This window comes from Chaetura pelagica, unplaced genomic scaffold (genome assembly GCF_000747805.2).
Source record: "Chaetura pelagica isolate M959 unplaced genomic scaffold, ChaPel_1.0 scaffold11, whole genome shotgun sequence".
Taxonomy (NCBI): Eukaryota; Metazoa; Chordata; class Aves; order Apodiformes; family Apodidae; genus Chaetura; species Chaetura pelagica.
Genome location: NW_009952694.1, coordinates 7,150,023 through 7,169,953, shown reverse-complemented (window position 1 = coordinate 7,169,953; position 19,931 = coordinate 7,150,023). Strand labels below are relative to the sequence as shown.

Here is a 19,931-nt window from a genome sequence, read left to right as displayed (position 1 = left end):
TTTTTTTTTTTTTTTTTTTTTAAAGACACCTGCAGCAGATAAAAAAGAGATAGGGTGTGAGAACCTCAGAACTCCACTGTATATAAACTAGCATAGGTCTGTGACAGTCACTGACTAGAATAAGTCAATACATTCATACCTACTGAGAAGTTATCCTGTGTATCTTAAAATATTAACACCAGAGACAACATGATGTAAAAGGGAAAGGGGCTTTCACCTCAACTGCTCATATCTCCAGCCTAATGGAAGTGCCACTTCCCCAACAGACACACTTGATAAAATGAGCCTGGCTAAGTCAGAGGCACCGTGGCACCCATCTGCCCCTGCTGATGACCCTCCTCCTCCTAAACATCAATTCTTTTCCCCAGAGTATACCTTGCTCTGCTGCCACATTCCTATGTCAGGCAAAAAATGCCCTGCACCAGAAGAAGAAATAAAAATAATAGCCTAAGCAGGCTTCTAAAAATCAGTTATTTATCTGCATTTTTTAATTTATAAAATAATGCACATTCTGCTATTATTGATATCAACGTAAACCTGGATGATTGCTACAAAATACAGTAGAACAGAGCTAGGATCAGAACCGGTTCCGTGCTGTTGTATATGAACTTGCAGCCTATTTTTGTGGTACGCAATGTGCAGCGTATGTGCAGACTTGCTTTTTCTTGTGCAAATTATACTAGACTGTGAACACATTAGTAACCTTGGGAAACATCAGAATTACTCTTCATTAGCTATTCTATCAGCATCAACCTCTATGAGGCAAATCCATAGCTCCCTGCTTAGATAGAAGTGTCAAAAACTATTTAGAAGAAGTCACAGTCAAGTGGTGCTTTGGCTGTTAGATGAGGAGAAAAATTCTATTGTATTTACACATGAAACAGCTGAGAAACAGACAGTGCTGGCTATCTGTAGAGGTACCTTGTACAACTTTTTGGACAGTATTCTCTCTCCTAACTGCAGGAGCCAGTTAAAATAAAAGGCTGGGATTTGCAGCTGGAATGGAGGATGAAGAACAACAGCAGCAGTGTCCTCCTCAGAGCCCATTACAAACCATACAGCATAGGCTGGACCTATGCATTGTCCTCCACTGTGGAGTGAACCTTTTCAAATTTGGTCCACTTGGTCCATGGAGAATTTGGTGTCATAGTCTCATCCCAGCACTGACAGACACATACAAACCAGATTGCAGAAACTTTGGGAATTATTAACTCTGTCATACGGCAAGAGAAATAATCCAAAAGATTGGACTCCTCTGAAAATCTCTGGCATGGATGTGTTTATTTCTAAAAACAGAGTGGACTGTAGTGCCAAACAGCCAGTAGTTCCAGTAGCCAGTGTAGTCCCAAACAGCCTTTGGGGATTTCTGCTGGTTTGGGAAATTTTAATAAGAAGCAATGCTGGGCAAAGAGTTAAAATGCTTCCATATAACATAGAATCACAGAATTCCAGGTTGGAAGGGACCTCAAGGATCATCTAGTCCAACCTTCCTAGGTAGGAACATGGTTTAAAATCAGATCCCCCAGCACCTTATCAAGCTGAATCTTAAAAGTGTCCAGTTTTGAGGAATCCATCACTTTCCTTGGGAGATTATTTCAATGTCCAACTGTTCTCATAGCAAAAAATTTTCTTCTGATGTCCAATCAAAAACACCCCAGGAGTGACTTGTATCCATTACCCCCCAGCTTAGCCAGGTGACTCCTTGTAAAAAAGGAGTCTCCATCTTCTTTCTAGTCACCCTTTAAGTCTTGGAACATGGTGATGAGGTCTCCCCTAAGCTTTCTTTTCTCAAGGCTGAACAAACCTCTCTCAGCCTTTCCTCATACAGGAGGCTTCCAAGTCCTTTGATGATCTTTGTGGCCCTTTCTCTGGACTCTCTCCAGCCTGTCCAACATCTTTTTTGTCTGGCAGGGACCAGAACTGAACACAGTATTCCAGGTGTGGCACAAAAAATGCTGAGTAGAGTGGGATGATGTCTTCTTTATCTTTACTGGCAATACCCTTGTTGATGCAAATCAGCATCCCATTGGCTTTTTTTGCCCCTGTAGAACACTGTTCCCTCATATTGACCTTGTTTTCCACCAGGACCCCCAGGTCTGTTTCCATAGAGTTACTCTCCAGCCAGGTGGGTCCTAGCTGCACTCCTGAATTAAGTCTTCCCAGGTGCAAGATCTTACACTTGTCTCCATTGTTGGGAATAAACATGTCAGGAAAAAACGCAAGACAGTTCAGCTTAATCCACTTAATGCTTCTTGTTCCTGTCACACCTTTAAATGCTACTGACCAGCACCCAGAGACATGATCCTCTAGCATAAGCACTCTCCCATTCAAAGAGGGTTCCTCACAGTTAAATCTGAGGAACCACCCTGTCCCTCCTCCTCCCCCAGCCCCTGCTTCCTTTGGGAGCATTCTGGTGCAGATTTTATCAGATAATACCATTGCTTTGATGTTTTCAAACTACACTTCTTAAATTGAAAAATGGTCTTTTAAAAACAGCAATATTTTACTTTTCAACATTTTTCATTTTAAAAAACATTTAAAATGCTAATATTTTTATCAAAAATGTTACTGGAACTGTTATCAAAATGGTTATAACTATAGTAAACCCCTTAGAACATGAAAAACAAATCCATTTTGATTTCTGAAACAGAAAAAGCATCAAAACCTCTGTATTGAAAGGGTAAGATGAAAAAGAGTTTCCAGACTAGTCCTTCAGTAAAGCAGGCAGTTAACCCACTCCTTGCTGCACTCTCTCCGTTTCCTCTCTTCTGCAAATTCCAGTGCTGAAATAAGGCTGGCATTCGTTCCCTTTCAATGTGGACACAACAAAGACTGAATTTTCCACAGCCAACCAGCCTACCTACCTACAAACCTATTAACCAGTGTTTCTAGGGTACTAGTTGTTCCCCTGGTCACAATTTCATGTACAAAGTATGAACTATACAGCTTAAGAACACTCTGAATGGACTGCTTTGCTGGGGCACATCTTGCAGGAAGAGGCACAGAATGCTAAGTGGTCCTGACCACATGCATACAATCACTGCTGCTGCTTGCACACATCAATGGATACTGCTTGGGTGTCTCCCCAGAGCTATTTAACATGTAGGAAACAAACCCAATGAATAAGAATTAGGGATCCTACTTGCCTTTTATGTCTAAAATTCCAGTGATATTGAATACCTGTATAGGAAATCAACAACAGCCGCAGCAAAAAGGGAGAAAGTAAAACCTTTCTTGCGATGTGATCTTTTTGAAGTGTAAAGTAATGATGCACAGCTGTGACAAAAGCCACTGCACTCTGATCCTTCCTCTCCCTGTTGGTTAAATGCTCTCTAGGAGCACAGCCTCATACAGGTTCAATGTAACAACTAAAAGGGTTGTCATGTTTAATGGAGCCAATGATGGCTAAATCTCAGTCCCCAGTTAATCATTTGCTCTTGCCAGCATGGTAAAGCTCAGCATCCCAAATCTGCAGGACAGCCATGTCAATGGAATAAGCAAAAAAGTCAAGTGAGATGCTATCTGAGCCTGCCTGATGAGATTGCAGTTTGCAGACAACCCTGGCTTATCTTAGATGATGAACTATCAGGGATAAACAGAATGCATCAAGTCTGTTTCCCCAAGACCTTGACTTGCTGGTGGTAGGGGAATATGAATAACATCTAGGCAGCTCAATATAGATTAAGTAAGGAACTAGATAAGATCATGGCGTTAATGAATATCCAGTTTAAAAATATCCCCAAAAACCTAGTCCAATAACCACACAATGCAAAGGATTAAGCTTCTGGTATACATTATTTTAGGAAAGGTAAATTAAGGGCAAGACCAAGGACTCCATACTATATGGAGTTCCTGTGTATATACTTAAAATAATACTTGACTTTCACATAATCAAAAACAGTTATTTATCTCAAAATGTTTTACAAAATGGTGTCACTATAGTCATTCTTGCACATAGGAGGAAACTGCAGTAAGGAGCGTGAGTATTTTGGCTAAGATTATAAAATCAGAAAATGGAAAACCAGAAGCAGATTCTCAGGCACTGCTCTCCTCCAGATTCACAATCACACACTTATGTATCAATGATATTATCAAGAACAGTTTGGTAAGAAAGACACAGACAGAAATTTTACAAAATTAAGACTAAATGCTGCCCCACAAGTCTGTGATCTCATCAAAATTATATATTCCATTTGATAACAGCTACTGAGAAACAAATTTTAAAACATCTGCTTTAAGTATGCAAATCCGTAATGTGTAGACATGTAAGGATTATTAATTTATGCAAACATGACTGTACTTTATGTGCCTGAACAAGTATTGTAATGTATTACATTAACATATTGCACTGTTTATCTAAACAAGGTACTGCTAAACAGTGAAATTTTGGGGCTTTAATTTATCTAGCTTTAATCAATGAAAAGACATGGCATGGCGTTTAGCAGAGAATGTGGGATTGTGCCACAGTTCAGGCTTGCTGCAGTTACAGGCTGGAATTCTTGGTGCAGAATCAGTGCAGACGTTCACAATGACATATTTTCATAACAGAATCAACAGTTCAGAACCACAGTCTGGTTTGGAAAAACCTGTAAGACTGGGTTTGTTCTACAGAGGTGGTTAAATACCATGACCTTATTACTGAGGTATGACACTGTTCCATCATATTTGAATGCTTTTTCTCAGAATCCCACTGATACCAATTTTGATCTTTAAATTCCTACTCAATTAAAATCCCAAGTACCAAACCATAATATAACAAATAGCCAGTTTTAAGGCTAAAAACTTTGGAAGATAGCATGGGTTAGAATATTCACTTCCAGAGCCCCAATCACTTACAGCTAAGATCCAGAAATATTTCTCATTCCTCCTGCTGTTCAAGCCACACTGTATCAAGTAACGGAGGAATAACAGCAACTATTTTGGGAGCCTTCTAAATGGATTAATGCTGATGTAACCCAGACTTTCAGAATGGTTCTAATGGCAAAAATGTGTCTTTTTGCTTGCATTTGTGTCCAAATCTTTTTATGACTACCATTGGCTGAGAATTTTTCACTAACTGGTAATTCACCAGAAATAACCTATTTATACGAGTTGTTCTATATTCAGTTTTAAGCAAGTTTAGGCATTTAACAATAAGGCTTCAAGTTTCATTAAAAACATATTTGTTTACAAAGCTTAATAAATTAATATTTAATGACGTTTAACAATGTCAAAGATCGAAACTCTCGCAATGATGTTGTTATACCTACGATGATCAAAGGATGTAAATGAGCAAGGTTTGCCTTTAATAGACCAACTGGTGTAGAGGGATAAAATGCAAAAATGCAAAACATAAGGAACATAAACCCTGTTCTAATCTAAGAGAGTAACAGCAGCTTTCAAAGCTACATGCAAGTTTAGGGTAACAGCTCTAAATTTAATACTGTTAGCTAATAGTCTATCCAAGGGAAAGGTTACTTCTACCTGTAGGTCCATGGGGAGCAGTACTAGCAAAAGGAGAGGTGATCTGCTCTTTCTCTCAGTGGAACAGAGAGAACTAATTTTTGTCTACAGGACATGAAGGGGTTTCCAGGCAGCAGGATGTAAGAAGAAATACAACATACTATAAATCAGTATTGCTATACTGAGCCCTTGATTTTTAGAGTCTAACAGGGTAACAAATTTTAGTTTTTCAGATCTTCCTTTGAAACTGTTTTTAAGGACTCCCTTGAGGATCAGGGCTGATAATTTAGAGTGGCTATTTGCAAAAAATATTCTCCCACTGCTAACTGGATGTTTCTATTTACTCAATGTCAGTGTGAGTTCACCATGGTACATGGCAGGTGTCTGGTCACACCAGCTTAGGTTCCATGAAAGTTTTTGCAATATTGCATGACTTTGCTGCATTGGTCCATATTCTGGACCAGACGTGTTAAATCCAAAGCTTTGGAGGGTTTTATTCTGAGGGATATTTTAGTATGGTCACTATAGAAACCAGGCCATCTGTGGCTTGGTTTCATGGAACAAATTTTGCTTCTGATGATGAATTCAGCAAGGTTGCTGCAGACATAGTCTGAGGGCTATGGGCATTTTATGAAATTAATGACATCTGGGAAAACACCTTTTAGTGATTTTTTTTTTTTCCTTCTCCATAGCAATGCATAGTCACTCTTACACACACATTGTATTTCCAATCCTCAGAACTCCCTGATGCAGGTTTCCATTAGGAAGAAAAAGTGGTTTGACTGCCATATGCACAGACTTCCTTGAAGATGTCTTATTATTCTACCTGGAATTCTGCCTAAGGAAGTCAGAGGGTTGCATACATGTGTCTGACATTTCTGGACACCTAGTTTTCTAGTGTTAATGCCTAGGTCAATGCTATAATGCCTGTGCAGTGAGCCAGATATTCCAGGAAGACCCAATGCACATGCACTGTAAAAACAATCTGCTCACAGACTGTGAATTTTAAGTATTTGATATACACTGGAGCCACGGTACATGAATGGATTAATCATGATCGTAAACACTTCTTGGTAGTGTCAGACTAATTATGCACGTGCTTCTACCCCTGTGCACATATTTCTGTGAGGAAATCCTAGACAGAAACATAGCCATGTTAGCCAGTAAAAGCAACATGAACAGTGCAGTGGACAGGACGTCACAAGTGCCAGGTTGTACTGGCAGATTTGACTCGGTGCATGGATGCACTCAAATAGCCTCAATTCTATTAACCTCTGAATCCTATTGGTTAGTTACCCTGATGTCTGGGACTGAAATGACAGAAAGCAGCAAACCCAGGAAGTTCAGCAGAACTTGGGCTGTTCAAATGCAACAACAGTTTCTGACTCAGCAAACCACTTTCCCTCTACATGTCCCATTTTCTCTTCTTCAAGAAATATAAAAACTGGTTGCTCGTCCTCGATTAATGCTGTGATGCTCTAAGAAGCTACATAAAATGCTTTAAAATAGCAGTGTAAAAATATCTAAGCAAAAAGCATAAAACCCAGACTTTCTAATAAAGAATGGCATGTGAAATTATTATAACTAGGATAAAACTGCAATGAGTCTCCTCAGTTCTTTACAGCATAAGGTGATCATAATTTGTAAGGTCAAGGAAAAAAAAACACAACCCTCCCTTGGGATATACAATTAAACATATCAAAGAGGTTATTTGCATCTATCTGTAGCATCTGGCACTGTCCACAGCCAGAGACAGAATACAAGACCAGATGGACCAATGTGTATGGCAATTCTTATCATCTCATGTGATTAATTTCTTCCTTCAGGTTGGATATGTCTCTCCTAATTGTATATCAACATTTAACCAAAATTGGTGCTGACATATCATTGATTGTACAGTGAGTTCATCTGCAGCTCAGCATTCTGGGACAGTTTCCTTACCTCAACTCTACTGCAGGATTTGTTTATCAGTGAATTTCTACATTCATTCATAGGTTCTCCAAGCCTTGTCCTCAGAGATTACTGACAGAATCTATGATTCAACTGTAATTTGAACCAAAAATCTTTTTTAGTTCATCAGTCTTTTCTGCTGGAAGAGTAGAGCCTACAAGACTGCAGACTGTAAGACTCCAAACACTTTTCTTATAGCTACCATTTTGTCTGTGAATTTGTAGAGCTTCAGTTTGCATGGCAGGATCCTAAAACATTCCTACAAATTATTTTGGAATGATTGCACTGTTTCTCTGTGGTTCATTCCAAAACATGCAGAGATAGCAAAGATAACAGAAATCTCATCTTTTACAAGAGCCCTCCACTGCATTTTTTGTTGGATTTTTTTTTTTTTGTATGAGAGTCATCTAAGTAACAATGAATATCGAATTTTACAATTTTGTAACTAGAAACCATTAGCATTGCACCATAAAGTGATAACATTGCATTGTCATATCACATCAGGGACTCTCTATTGTCATATTTTAAATGTCTTGACTAACTAGACTTCTATAAACATGGCTAAGTACAGCTACATGAAGGCCAGGGACTGAATCAGCCTCACTAGAATGTGTCCTTGAATCCAACAGGAAATCCAGAAAGATTATAGAAAAGGGTTGCTGTAGGATGGTTGCTCAGGCTGTGAAATGGGATAAAAGAAGAAACAGAGCTCCTGCAGATATGACTGTATTGTTTTTATTCAGTATTCAGAAGAAAATAGTCTCTACACACAGCCCCTAGCCCTCTCTTGAATCTAAACTTAGCTTCCCTAACAGACATGGGACACGAATTAGGCATAATCATGAACTTCCGCAGGAATTTAAAAACTAGATACTGCTTCTGAAGAGAAGCAAGCTTCCCTGAGGAGAAATACTACAAATATCCCTATGTAGACTTGCAGGGGTGCCCAGACAAAAACGCCCGCTATTCAGACACTGCATTTAAACAAACTGTCCGTCTTTGTCTCCTGTTGTGTAACAGGGGAGCACAGGGAGGGCAAGCACACACCCTGAGGCACCCCTGCAGACTGCAGCACAGCACAGACAGCCTTTACCTGGGCCTGTCCCAGGGACCTTCCTAGTAATACAAACAAAGCACTGCAAAGCTCTTCCCATGCCAAGCAGCAGCAGAATCAACTTCCATGGAAAAGGGCCTTTACCCTAAAAAAACACAACACCCAAAAAAACAAACCCACAAAGCTCTAAATAGGTGTTTCAGTCTTTAATTAATTACAGACTCACAGAATTTTTGGAGTTGGAAAGGACCTTAAAGATCGAGTTCCAACTCCCCGCTTATCACAGTAACATGGAATACTTTGCAGTCTAGGTCCAAGGTCAAAAAGCACGTTGCTAAAAGACCACTGTAAATTGAACAACAGCAGCACATGACTCGGGGTGGGGGGGGGCGGGCAGGCTGCAGACCCTGCAACCTTCTGCAGATTAGACTGAACCCTCTCGGTTCAGATCAAGAGGAGCCAACAGGGCAACCCTGCTCCTGAACTCTGGCACTCCGTCCTTTCCTGTTTCTTTAGTGTATTTTTTCCCCAGCTTCAAGTTATCTGTGTCTTTTGTTGCGAACTTCTTGGATCTTTAATGGTTCTTTTGATAATCCTTGTCTCCTTTACCTCTGAATAAAGAGAAAGAAAGAATAGGAATTGTGCCCTTGACTGATTTACACTTCAGTCTAATTTCTATCTTCCTCCTGTCCCTCACTTCTTTCCCGTGATAGCTGGAATCAACTTGAGTTCACAAGTTTTGGAGAAGACAATGAGCAGGGAGGCTGAAAGTAGAGGCTGGGGTGATATGGTCAGCTAGTTGGGTTACTGCTGTAAAAAATCTCCTCAGAGTTCTGGAACCAGCAAAGAGAAATGCATGTCCATAACAGTCCTTGAAGCAGTAAATGAAACCATCAACAGCAGCAGAGAATTACTTGCTCCCAGAAATAAATGACTGAAAAAAAGCCCAGTGTGTTTAACCACAAAGCCCAGGCATTCCCCATTTTTCTGACACTTTCTTCTTGGGATGAGGATCAATATTTCTTTGTAGAACTGGCTGCATGAAAAGGTACTGATCCTTCTCAGGATATTACAAGGATTAATTCCCAGAGCTTCATGCAAAGACAGTACCAAGAGCTGTAGCACTGTGATGGTCTCTAAATTCAAAGGATCAAGTATCCTGGCTGAAGTTCAAAAGTAGTTTTCCAGTTGGGAAAGAACACTAACAATGCAATGATTTTCCTTTCAGGTGGATTATGACAGGATCTAAAGAGATTCTGAATACAACTCATATTTCTGCACTACACCATAGGGAAACATAAATATCTGGGAATGTACGATATAGTGCCCCTAAAATTCACCATCCAGTATGTCAGGCAGGGTAAGCCAGTGGCAGATCTAGGGAAGAAGTGTGGGGGTTCTTGTCCTCAGTTCTGCTCAGTGCTGCTGCTGAGAAAAAAAATGTCTTCAACATTATCCTTTGCCAAGTGGAATTTGGCTTCACTAACATCAATAGCAAAAGTTCTCACTAAGGAATCCACAGAGGGCTCAGGTTTTCATTGTTTCTGTAAATCGGCTATCAACTATTAATTACTCCAGCAGGGGAGGCTGCTTATTTTGTCAGTGTGTATTTTCCTAATAACCAGTCCAAGAAAAGTAGCCTGAATCTACAGCTTGTTAAGTAGAAACCAACCTGTAGCAATTACCTGAAATAAGCTTAGATATACACTACTGGCATTCATCTGAGCAGCATTTGCCACCCTGATCTTCAGTTACAAGATAAATTCTTTTTTCTTCCTAAACTAATACGTTGAATTAGATTCTAGAGGACAGCCACTCTCAACACCTTACTCTGTTCCAGTACTACTGTTGTAAGCCTGGCATGCTCACAGTGCTATGTCAGAAAAGCAAGTCACCAGGTAAAGGGTTGCATGCAGGGCACAGACACTTTTCTTCAGATTCTCCATAGAACTAAAGTTTAAAAAGAAGATAGCTAGAATTCTCTGCCCTGTTGTTTGTTGTTGTGTTTTTTTTCTCAAGCCTGTATAAGGTGCTGCATACATTTCTTGAGGAAAATTAATTTATTTCCCTTTTCCTTGCCTCTAATGAACTGATTCTGAATGCATGAGGGCACAGGAAGGAGAGCAGACTCCGTGGTGAGATAATAAAAAGTGAAAAGGCATTAAAAGCCATCAGTATCTTGCAAACCTACACTGATGAAAATATGCTGGTCTGCAGATAGGGGAGAAAGACCAGAGAAACTTGGAATAGCTTCAGCATTTATTACTTCACTGCAAAGACGAGATGACATTGGGGGCACTGGGGTTCTCCTGCAATCCTACACAGAGGTTATGGAAGCAGATGTCTAGATGTAGGCCCAGCAGGATTCCTAAACATTGCACTCAGTGGACATTCATGAATGACAAACTCCTCTGTGAAACCCCAGGACACCATAACTATCAACAGAATAATCAGAATGTGAAAAAAATAGCATTAAGAAGGGCTACCATTAGACAAGTAAACCAAGAAGAACAAACAAAGGAAAAAGGAAAATGTCACTTTCTTACTTTCTATTTTTTACTTTCATCTCACCAGGTACTAAAAGACTAGGAGCACTTGTAGGTCAGAAAATGTATCTGTATAGCTACAAGCTCCCACAGCCTTTAGAGTGCAATTGTCTCAGGAAGCAGACAGATTCAAACCGTCTTGCAACATTTGCTGGCAGAAGTACATTCTCAAGAAGCCAGTTTTCCTGCTTCACAAAATGAGCAGTGTTGAAAGGTTTGAGCTTTAATAAAATACTGGTAGATTTGCCTTCTTTCAAGCTATATTTATGTATACTTTCTGCCTGAGATAAGGAGAAACTGTTAATAGACAGTGTGCTGGATGTCCAGTTGCCTACTGTGTGTTCTCTCCCTTAGCCCTTCTACAACTACCTTCTCAACGCTATCTGGGAAATTTCCATACTCTCCTGCTTTGCCCTCATACTATAGTTGGAAGCCTTCACCAATGGTGGAGGACATTTGTGCACTGAGAGAGAAAACCTGCAGAACCAGGTACATAGGAACACTTCCAGGCATTGTCTTTGTAACACCTCCACTGCCTGGGTCATTAAGCAAACCAGTTGGAGCAGCAGGCTGCTGTAACTGCAGGATCCAGCCCTGCCTGTGAGTCATGAAAACCCTTGCTGGGCATCGCAGCAGAGGAGCAAGGAACCAAAAAGGTTCACCGAACACATCCAGTGTTTAGTGTGATGCTAAAGATGCAAACTGTTGGAAAAAAACCCACAAACTTTACCTCCTCTCTCCTTCCAATCATTTAATCTGCTTGATAAAGATATTCTGAACTTGTTCTAAATTAAAAACCACATTCCAAGGATAGTATGTAGATGGATTTACCCTACAGTTATTACATGGAACCTGGTCTGTTGAATAAACAGGCGAGTCACCCTGATGGCAGTCTTTTCCCGAGCCCTCTAGAAAACATTCTTCTCTGATTCTTTATCATGTGATATTCACAGAATAAGCAAAAGGTCTTTTTTTAGCAACATCTTACATCTTTCTGATTCACTCACTTTGTCCCTTGAGTTTCTGAAGACACAAGGCCCTCTACAGACAGTGAAATATTTTCCACCCTCCTCCATCAACAAGAATGCAAGGAGATGAAAGGTGCAAAACTAAGAGATTATAAAGTAAACCTTAGCACTGGATCAATTTAGTAATGTCCTTTATCGTCCTGCTTTTCATGCGTAGCAACCACTATAGCTCACACCAACTTCATTTTCATTTTAATACACCATACAGAAAAGCAGCGTAAATATACGTCCCCAGGTCTAAAGCATATAATCTATAAACTACAGGAACAGGCAGATCATTTCCATTAGCTTCTTATGTAGCAAAAACTACAAAATACAAGCAAAGCATGTAATTATATTCAAATTCTAGAAGACAGTGTCAGAAGTACTTCAAATTCATACTTTGGGGGAAAGTCACTCGGGTATAAGTAGTTAGGTTTTAACGTGCAAACACAAAACGCACATGAGAAGTAATTTCTGAGACTGGCTCACAAGCCACAGTGAATTGCAGGACTCCAGCTCTGGGGGCTGTCTGGAATTGGCACAGTTGGCATTCCATCCAAAATGCCCTCCTGCTCCTTTGGAAACACCAACTCTGGCATACAGCACTAAGGCGTGTTAAGGCATTAGAGCCATGAAGGAAAACGCTACTGGGATCTATGTCCAGAATTAGAGGGTGTCTTGTATGACCTTCAAGAACAGATTGAAGCAGGCTTCTCCTTTAAATTGCTCTGACATCTAAAGCTCAAGGGGACTATCGGGATTTCAAACACTTCTGTGGCTCCCTGCCAGGGATCTCAAAGCAAACAGGTACACCAGCACTGCACATCTCACCTAGAAGATAGTTTTCATTTCACAGATGAAGGAAATAAATCAGAAAGAAAGGCAATGCTTCACCAAGGTCATACAACTCAGAGCTACTTGTCAACAGTGTGTGCAGAGGTTACACAGAAGACATAAAAAACACTTTTGTCTTCAGTGCAAGTGAACTTTCACAGTAACCAAAGCCCACCAGAAAAACAGAAATCCAAAACTAAAAAATGTCTGCCAACCAGCACAGGACCGTCATCCTGGGCAGCTACATAGACAGCCAGTCTTCTCTAGGTACAGCAGATAGAAACGCAGAAAATATGGTCAACCTGTGTACTTCCCAGATAAAAGTTATTTTTCTTGCATGTATAAGCTCCAGCTCTTTATTAATTTACCTTCTATATGGGAAACTGTATAACCCTCCCACATCCAGCAGAAGACTATCCTGTTCTTCTCAGTATTCTCACCTTAGATGACCTAGGCATGTTCTCCTGCTTCCAGTGAGACTTGTGTAAGGAATTTAAAGCTTCCAACAGCACTGTATGTAATAACCCAGTGATAATGGTAACATTGTTCAAGCATGTATTTTCACACCATGACAAAGGAAGATAAAAAATAAAATTAATAACAAGGAAAACTGGCCAACATCTTTAATAAAAATGTCTTCCATTTTTTAAAATGTAGAAATATTATGAAAAGTACCATTCTTATTCTGCAGCATTCTGACTGTGTAGCTTGTGTCACATATTCCAGTATTCCTTACAACTTCAATGCCTACACAAAGCATACAGCAGAATCCCTCATCTGTCTTTGAAATGCAGTCACCTCTGCAGTAGAATGTGGCAGCTGCTTGACAAGTCAGGGCTATATTATCGAAAAGCAGAAATGATGAAGAGAAGAAACCTCTATCCAGTCTAAATTGCAAAGGAAATACAAGGAGAAAGAAAGCCCTGACCTAATTCTGACTCAGGAGTAGCAATCCTCCTTTTTTGCAAAATGTGCAATGAGATACTGAGCAAGTGCAAATTAGTTATCAGAATAGGGTTTTTTTAAAACACAGGTCTTAAGAGACTGCACTTTCAGCAGTACCGGTCTGAGCAATGTTTCAAAGGGCACAGAGACACATGATGACAAAGTTCAGCAGTAACATTAGGATTCTTATGGTCCAGATCTCATAAGATCACTGGGATCTTTCAGGATGAAGTATCAAGCAAACAGATTTAAGCTTCAGTTTTACAATACAGTGCAAGCTATTCCAAGCTGGGAACGGTTAGTACTGAACACTCCACAGGACAGCAGAATGAAAAGTCAAAGCACCTAATCAGAAACTGTTTCATACAAAAGTTTGGAAATAGTGACCTTGCTTTAAGTAAACAGCTTTTGCATGTATCAGACTTTTCCTGTGCTTACCTAGCTAACACCGTGCTTTCTCAGAAGAGCTATAGAGACCCAGTACCTGGGTGCAAAGCTCAGCTATGATCAGCTAAACAAAACTGCAAGAGACAAATAAGTTTGGATCTTTAGATTTCTGGATAGACAGCTTGAGACAATTTAAACAGACCTCATTTTTCTTTAAAAATATACATAATTGTTAACGTTTCTGAGGAAGGGAATGAAAACCTTCAGGCATACAGAATCACTAGCCTTTACAAAAACATTAGGCTTCATTAGCTATAGAAACTAGAGGCAAACTACAGAATGTAGACAGACACTTCCAGCTTTTGACCATTGTAGACATTAACTGCAACCCTAATTTCAGCTCTGAATGAAGATAATTTTACTAGATCACTGAATGCTCTGTATAGGATGATTTCCCCCCTTTTGTTAAGGCTACCAACCTTTGCTCAAAGTAATCTCCCAGTGATAGAAGGCACAGGGAAGGTCCTGCTTAGTACTGGGGAACAAAGAGTGCCAAGGACTGGGAATTAGTTTTCTATTCTACAAAAAAGGTAGGGTTGCAGTAACAAAGACACTTGAGGAATAGATTGCATTGGAGAAGCAGTAAGGAGAAGTTGTGTATAGTAAGGGTACACTGTCACAGCTATGTGTGGCAAGCTTTGACACTGGTTTGCAGAACACCTGCGTATTTCACAGAAACACTCTCTTGATTTGTCCAAGCATTTCTTCTCATTTTCTAATTTTAGAAAAGATAGAAGAGATGGAAATGCTTCACATAAATGACTGGACTTTTAAGAACTCATTAAGGCCTACAAGTTACACCTACAAGATGTGGTGACTGCTCACAGCCAGTCCTCGTGACAAACCTTCACTTTTTGTTGTGACTTGTGCAACAGCCTGAGCAAGCATAGTTCCCACAAAGTGAAAATCAAAAGAGAAATGTCTGTAGGCCCACCACTTCTCCCATAGCTGCTTCTGCACAGCAGTACACTGAAGGCTGGGGCACCCTGAACAAGGCATCATCACATGTCACCTCTGTACACTGCTGTTCCCCAGCCATTAAGGAGGGGCAGAAAAAACAGCTGGACAAGAAAAAGAGAAATCAGATTAATTAATTCACCGCTGAGACAAAAACACACATATCTCTTCATTTTATCTGTCAACCAAGGGCATGAATTATTCATTAGCTGAGACAATGAAGACATGGAAAGAGGGGCTGTGAAGCCACTGCTGCAGGCTTTGGTAAAGCAGCTGACTCAACAGGGTGCTAAATAGGTAAAGGGAAGCACAGGTGGGCTTCCAATAAACACAGCCCCAACTTTGTTGCATGGTTGGATTTTTTTCTGCCCTCTGTCCCACAAACCCTTAGTGACACAAGGAAGAATTATGGCTTTCTCTTCTTATTGTTTGGGGAGAATGATTTTGCCAGCTTAGAAAGATCCTCACCTGAAAAAAAGAGTTGCTGAAGTCCCCTGCCTGGCCAGCCTTGCTCCCCTACTGACAGCAAGGTAAACCTGTTCGAAAACCTTTCTCCTTGAGAAGATGCAGCTCAACTACTGAAAAGCACCAGCTCAGTGATTTCAGAATTAACTCTTGTAACACCAGCACTGTAAAAACTGCCAGAACTGGGCCTAGTCCTTTTCAAGTAAAGCCACAAGAAGGTTTTCCATTGATTTTAGGGGAGCACTGAACAAACAAGCACTTGCTTCTTGCAAGGTATTTACCTTTCCTCTGTTCTAGATACTAATCTGCTTCTTCAAACAAACTGGAATCTACTGAGATGTATAAGAAAAAACCATAACAGATACAAAACCTAGCCCCAGTGGTCAGCACTGCAGAACTGGGAGGCAACATGGTGGGGAGACCACAGTCTTCACCTGCTTCCATCCACAACCAGTATGAATGTAGCCTCCAACTGGGGCACGAGTCCAAGTGAGATTTTATTTCCTCCCTGCAAATTAAAAAAAAACAAAACCCCAGGAAACACAGGGATTGCATGGCTTCCCTGGGATCTGACTCCTCAACACTGTCACAGATCCAAATTCCAAGGGCCTTTGTCACGCAACAGTGAAAGAAAACACAAAAATAAACCATGAGTGTGTTTACAAGACCAGCTGTCTTTGTGGTCTCATTTTTTCTGTCTCTTTCCTCCCTCCCCCTTCTCCCTTACTCATGGCCAAAGGGGGTTTCCATGCCAGCCTTGTTATATGGCATGATTAGGAAAGGAAAAGAAGAAAATCTCATGCTGGCTTATGTACTAGCCTGAGCTCCCCAAGCTCTCAATGTCCCTTGATTCCTTACTGCAATGAGGACACAGAAAAAATGCCTTTCTCTCACTGAAGTTGATAAGAGCTTTTGCTCAGGGCTCTTAAATGAGGCTTTGCCAGGCTTTCAGGGCAGATGGAAAAGTTATCAAGGAGAAAAGACCAGGAGATAGTATGTGGACTCTCGCAGACTACTGCCTGCCTTTTATATCAAGGCTAACCACTATCATATTTTGCAACATCCTTGTCTCTTTTCCTCACAAGTGACCTGTGAGCCAGGCTTTGCTATCCCCTTCCATCACAGCAGTGCTCAACTAGAAAAGCATGTCTGTGCAGGGCCAGAAGAAGAACTGGTATCAGAAATGCGGGAGAGGACAGATCAGAAGGAGAGGGGAAGGGAGGGAGAGCCCTGGGACAGTTCATTGAAATGCCGCATGGCTTGGCTGCAGTAGGCACTAGGAGGATGTGTTAACAGAGCTATGTTGGGGTTACAGGGATATTGAAACCTGGAGTGTCACAGCTAACCGCTCAGATGACCAGCAGAGCAGTCTGAAGAGTTCAAATGGCACAGAGAGCAATGGGCCTAAAATTAAGACTATAGGTACTCTGGCAGAGTTGTAGAAGGAGCTCAGTATTGCAGGTCTGAGCTGAGGTGCATTGGAGAGGGAATGGGCACAGGAACAAAGCCAGGAGGCAGATGCTGCGTGTCACAATGGAGCACCAGCAGAGCAGGACTGTGCAAGCAGGAGGTGATTTGGCAGAGCTGCAGGTGGGTGCGGGAAGAAGGTGGCTGGGAGCACTGCAGGGCGGGTTGCAGGTGCATTGGCAGTGCAGGAGGGGGGAGCTCAAGGTGCTGCAGAACAGCACCATGCTGCAGAGGTGAGGACTCTGGACTAAAACAGCGCTGGGCAAAATGGGTCAAGCTGGATGTTCATGGTCAGTTCTATAGACACAAGTGGCAGCTTATCAGTCTCCCACTTCTACCTTCAAAGCTCACATCCATCCCAAAATGCAAGAGAAACACATTCAAGACCCACATGGGAATGGAACCAGTGCCATGCCAGACCACCAAGACCATCTGTTAAGCACCACCCATGTGAAACTCAGTTATGGGTTATTAATCATTAGCAGCAGGTCCCCTGTTATCTGTAGCAATACTCAAGGACTATGTGAGGTAGTCCCTATTGAGGTGAAGTGAGAGATGTGAGTGATCAGCCAGTCCCTGCTTCAAAGTGTTTCCAACAGGAAACAGCTAAAGAACAAGCAAGCTGGGAGGAAGGAGAAGGATGGAGCTACGAACAATAGCAGAGATTTTAGTCACCTTCCCAGTACATCACTACCTTTGCCTAAAAGGTGCCAGAGCAGAGCTGCTGTGGGATTCATCAGGGATTGGGCCAGGCTTGACCCTGATCTGCAGCTCTGCAGGAAAAGGACCAAGCCCTGGCTTGCCTGTCTCTCCTGGCTGATGTCATTGAAGGCAAAAGCCAAGGGAAACAGGGAGAGGTGAAAGTAGAGGTAAGGGTAAGCCCCCTCATCAGCCAGGCCTGGGCCAACTCCTCTTGGAGTCGGCAGACTCAGGAGAGCCGGGCAGAGGCAGCACTGGTCCAGCTGCTGAACATTGCTCAGCATTTCAGGGGCAGGATGCTGATGGGTCCCCTCCTCTCCATCGGCATCTCTCAGCCCCCCTCTTCCCCTTCTCCGTTGCTGCTATAATGCAAACCCACTCCCTATTATTTCCTTCCCCTGCGTTTCACAAGAAGCTACTGCCAGACACCAAGCAGGGAACCAGGAGCAAGGGCAAGGAGACCTCGCTGTTTCCTTTGCATGCTCTGAGCCACCCGACAACTTCACCAAGGAAGGCTGCGAGCAAGGGAGGAAGCGGGTAGGGGAGAAGCCGGAGCGGGCGCCTCTCCCGAGCCTCTTCATGCTAAGAAAAGAAAGTAAAAAAGACAGTGAAGGGGGGGAGGGCGGCAGGAAAGATGCGCTGCTGCGAGAACCATGTCAACCGCTACGACTACGCTAGGGCCGGGAGCCAGGGAGTTGGTGATCCTCTCTCGGAGGACCTCCAGCCCCAGCGGGATGGGAGCTGGTGTCTCTCCGCCCGCCCTGAGATGTTCGGCGCTGCCGCTCGGCGCGAAGCGGCCCGAACCCGCCCGAGCCCCGCCAGCCCCCACCCTCCGTCCACGCCGGCCGGAAAGTTAGCTCCGGAAACAGCCCCTTCTCAGTCCTGGAGTCCGCTCGGGGAGGGGGCAGAGGAAGAAAGGGGGGTTAACGGGAAGGGAAACTAACGGCGGAAATAGGAGGGGCTGAGAGGACCCCTCTCCCCCGGAGTCACAGCCATCGTTCCTGTTCCCTCTCTGCTGCTCCAGCTGTTCTGCAAAAAGGTTAGAAAGAAACAAGAGTGTAAACCCACCGTGTCCTCCTCGGAGGGAGACAGGGGAGCGGTAGATAGAGATAGGCACAGAGTGGTGCTTGCTGCCGTGGAAGTGATGCTCATGCTGAGCCTGAGATACAGACGAGGAAGAGGAGGCAGAAGAAGCCACGTTAGAGGAACTCCACACAGAGCTGACGATACATCCCCAAAAGAGGGAGCACATCCACAGGGTCCAGGCGGGGCGGCGTCCCGGGCAAATGCTGGGGTCTATTCTCAGGTGCATGGTCAAGGCACAGAGCACCTACATACGGACAGTCTGAAATCCAGCGAGGGAGAGATAAGGTTCATGATGCCAGGGGACCCATGCTAGCAGAAAAGAGAGTCGTTTCCGAGGCTTTAGAGTATGCGTGTGTGTTCAAGAGGCAAAGAGACAGTATGTGTCTGTGCTGGGAGGGAAGGGGAGGGAGGGGGAAGGTTAGTAACCACACAGAAGAAGAAGACGCGCTGTTTCCCAGGGCTGGATCTACTGTGCCAGGAACCCCGTGGCCGTACCGAGCCTCCAGGAGAGCGCAGAAAAGCCGCACATGTCACCGCAAGGGTCCTGGAGATTGCACTTGTCAGGTTCCTCCAGGATCACAGGGTCCTCGAGGACTTTTCCCTGCCTGCGATCCCTGTATCTCACTAAACTGAAAGGAACTACTGAAAATGAAAAAGAAGAAAAAAAGCCAGAGACCCCAGGTAATTTTTTTACTCTTTTTTTTATCGCAATTCCTGGGGGGTTCTGTTGCTTCTCCACTAGCAAGTGTTGCAATGCAGAACTGGTAGGCACATGCACACGAGCACACACACACACACAGAGATCTGGGTTGTTATCCTCCTTTCAGCGGATCCAGGCGACCGATGGTTCAAGCCGATTAACCCTGCGCAGCCGGACAAGGCAACGCCAAGTCTTCCCAGGCAAGTAGACAGGCAGACAGGCAGGCAGGTAGGCAGGCAGGCAGGCAGCAAAGAGCGGCGAGCGGAGAAGAGGCCGGAGGGCAGCGCGGCGGTGCAGCGGGGCGCGGAGCGGCGCGGCCCGGGGGCGGG

The 19,931-nt window shown here is 42.9% G+C and overlaps 1 protein-coding gene across 8 annotated transcripts in view; it reads right to left on the bottom strand.

Annotated features, from left to right (window-relative positions):
* NRXN3 (neurexin 3) overlaps positions 1 to 19,931 on the bottom strand; it is a 965,840-nt gene that overhangs the window by 357,279 nt on the left and 588,630 nt on the right. For 5 of the 8 annotated variants that reach the window (XM_009993916.1, XM_009993918.1, XM_009993911.1 and 2 more), the window contains exon 1: positions 18,885 to 19,239. The exons of 1 other annotated variant lie outside the window; for it this stretch is intronic. In XM_009993916.1, coding sequence (XP_009992218.1) covers positions 18,885 to 19,128 — 244 coding nt within the window. In that variant the 5' untranslated portion in view covers positions 19,129 to 19,239. Of the gene's footprint in view, positions 1 to 18,884; positions 19,240 to 19,931 lie in introns of those variants that run through there. 2 more of the 8 variants (XM_009993914.1, XM_009993915.1) reach the window with 1 other exon arrangement.